General features: G+C 33.4%; 1 protein-coding gene across 1 annotated transcript; it reads right to left on the bottom strand.

Annotated features, from left to right (window-relative positions):
* Positions 1-218: 218 nt before the first annotated feature.
* On the bottom strand, positions 219-2,476 carry LOC129579693 (protein SGT1 homolog). Its single transcript, XM_055469861.1, has 4 exons — positions 2,384-2,476; positions 1,911-2,314; positions 1,724-1,820; positions 219-1,486 (listed from the first exon to the last, which is right to left on the bottom strand). Exons 2-4 carry the CDS (start codon positions 2,307-2,309, stop codon positions 1,392-1,394), a joined length of 591 nt encoding a protein of 196 aa, XP_055325836.1. The 5' UTR covers positions 2,310-2,314; positions 2,384-2,476; the 3' UTR covers positions 219-1,391.

Genomic DNA, 2,476 nt, shown 5'->3' with positions numbered 1-2,476 from the left:
AAAAAAAAAAACACAGACACGTTTATTATTACAGCCTAAGGGATTTTATTTGAATTAGATGTTCTATAAGATTAGACAATGGTTAACCAATACGTTTATTGTTGCAATTCTTCGATCATCGAGTATTTACAAAGATGCATTTCAATTGAATCACTCAAGTGATTAGAAAAAGAATAATAAATTGTTAAAAACCGGAGAAAAAGAAACATCCAAATCCGTTTTCCATTCACGTAACACAAATAATGATTTATTTATAGACGAAAAAAGAAACAAAAAACTAGAAGTTTAACATTTTTGAACGTAAACTGATCTTAATAACTTTCCTTTTTTACTATTTTAACTAAAATTGATTCACGTTCGTTACACGTACATTTTAACATCTCTTCAGTTTCGACTGGTTTTAAAGGCAAAGTGTGAATAAGACTAAATACCAACGACCGCAAATAATGATAAGAAGTATGCTATGCTAGATCTCGTCAAAACGAAATTCCTGTTTATCTTAACAGATGATTCTAACCCAAACATACCGTATCATTCATTTCCTTTGTGTCAACTACAAACTGTTAATTATTAATTGATTACAATATTTGGAACGAAAAAGAAAACTAAATAAATTGAAGTAATATTTGGCAAAACCGTTCGTTTTCATTGAATTTGTTTATTTATTCGTATTTCTCGAATAAGTTTGAGAGTGTTGCGCTGATTTTTGGCAATTTAGTGCTTGCCTTCGAAGGTAATTTCAAAAATAAATAAAATTTCCAATGTGTACAATGGGAAATTACTGTTATTAGTTTCGTTTAACAAACATTTATTTTCACATATGCTTTTCAACAAAATTTCTTACTCTAAGTTATTCGATTGAAATCAATAGATGTGGTGAAACAGTACTTAAGTTAAAAAATTAATGAGTTGACCTTTTCCATTATGAAAAATAAACGAAACGATGCTAGATAGCTTTTGATTGTTTTGCTGGTTTTTCAGAAATTTGAGCAAGAAAATTACGGATGAAAATTCAGAAAGAATTTACAATTTTTTTTTCCTTCTGAATTGCTGAGACCGAAAATTAATCGACGATTTAATCTGTTGAAAATTATCTTTGATGTGTGTGCATCAAATGATTCTGATCAAAGCGTGTTACTATGACTCAGTTCAGTTTCATAAAATTGATTCATATAAAGTAATGGAGTAACCGCAAGAAATGCTGCGAGTCATTTCCTGACAATTATTTGGGGCTGAGCTCACAAAACTCACAAAAATGATAGATGGTAATAAACTATTTAGATTGAGTTGAGAGACATTTTCTTTTAAATCTCTTTCGTATTGGTTTTGCTGCGATAGCTATCCATTATTTCGGAAATAAAATGTTGGCATGTAAATCAAAGTGTTGAAATTTATTCCCAAGGAACAAACTCGGTCCCAGTTGGAGGCTTCATTTCAACTTTTTGTGTGCTAACCTCGTTCCAGTTTGTGCTCAATACGGTTCCACCTGTGTAGAGATAAAAAAAAATAGCATTACAATTGATGAAGGACAACGTAACACGCAGCATTGAACGACTTTCAATTTTCTCTTTGCTAAAATGCTTTGAAAATGTTCTGATGCAAAAATCACTCGTTGCTTTGACCGTTGGCACCGAATTGATAATGTTATCAAACTGTCAAAGAACATTGTGAATTTGAGCAACCCACATATTTTAGAAGTCCATAGATTTGTTCAAGCTCATACCTGATTCGACAAATGATTTGTTCATCGCACGTCGCACCTCCGGATTACTATCGTTGTAAATCTTTTCGAAGAGACTATTCAACTGCTTGGCTTCATCCTATCAACATGAATTTCACAATGACTCATTAGATGATTCAGAATGTTCAGTTCGTTGTTTACCGAAAAAACTCAATTTCAAAATGCCCACCTTTTCGATTTCTTCTTTTTCGTAAGCATCCTTTACGACACGATCCCAGTTCTTGTCGTTCTTGTTGGGTAATGATATTGCTGGCTCTTGTTGCGGAAGACTGGTGAACGATGCAGTGGCCGTGACGGCGGCACCTTCTTTTTTCGTAAGGCTTGACCATCGTTCGCCAACTAATTTTTGTAGGATAATTTCAATTTTGACCGTCATAATTTTGAACGTTGATTTTGTGGTGTCAATTTCATGTGCTAAATCTAATTCCAATTCAATATCATCGCCGCGAATCAAAACATGGTTCGGTTGAATGTCAACCGAAATATTTCGATTGTTTGCATTTTTCACCAGCACATCAATGACGACTCTTTGTTCCGACTGATACCAATCGTGACGCACCGATGACATTTTCTCTGTTTTTTTTTTGTGCAAAATAAATTCAGTCACACACACAGTCCGAATTAGTTTTTGGAATTACTTACAGTGATTTTTTCTGATGGTGGTTCGGGTCGTTTTGTTATTGCTGTTTGTTGCTCACACAATCAGAAATCCTTTGTATCACACTTTAGTTGTGG

Source organism: Sitodiplosis mosellana, unplaced genomic scaffold (genome assembly GCF_009176505.1).
Source record: "Sitodiplosis mosellana isolate CC-2019 unplaced genomic scaffold, AAFC_SMos_1.0 Smas_scaffold_6422, whole genome shotgun sequence".
Taxonomy (NCBI): domain Eukaryota; kingdom Metazoa; phylum Arthropoda; class Insecta; order Diptera; family Cecidomyiidae; genus Sitodiplosis; species Sitodiplosis mosellana.
Note: the sequence above shows the minus strand (reverse complement) of the source record. Positions and strands in the feature narration are given on the sequence as shown.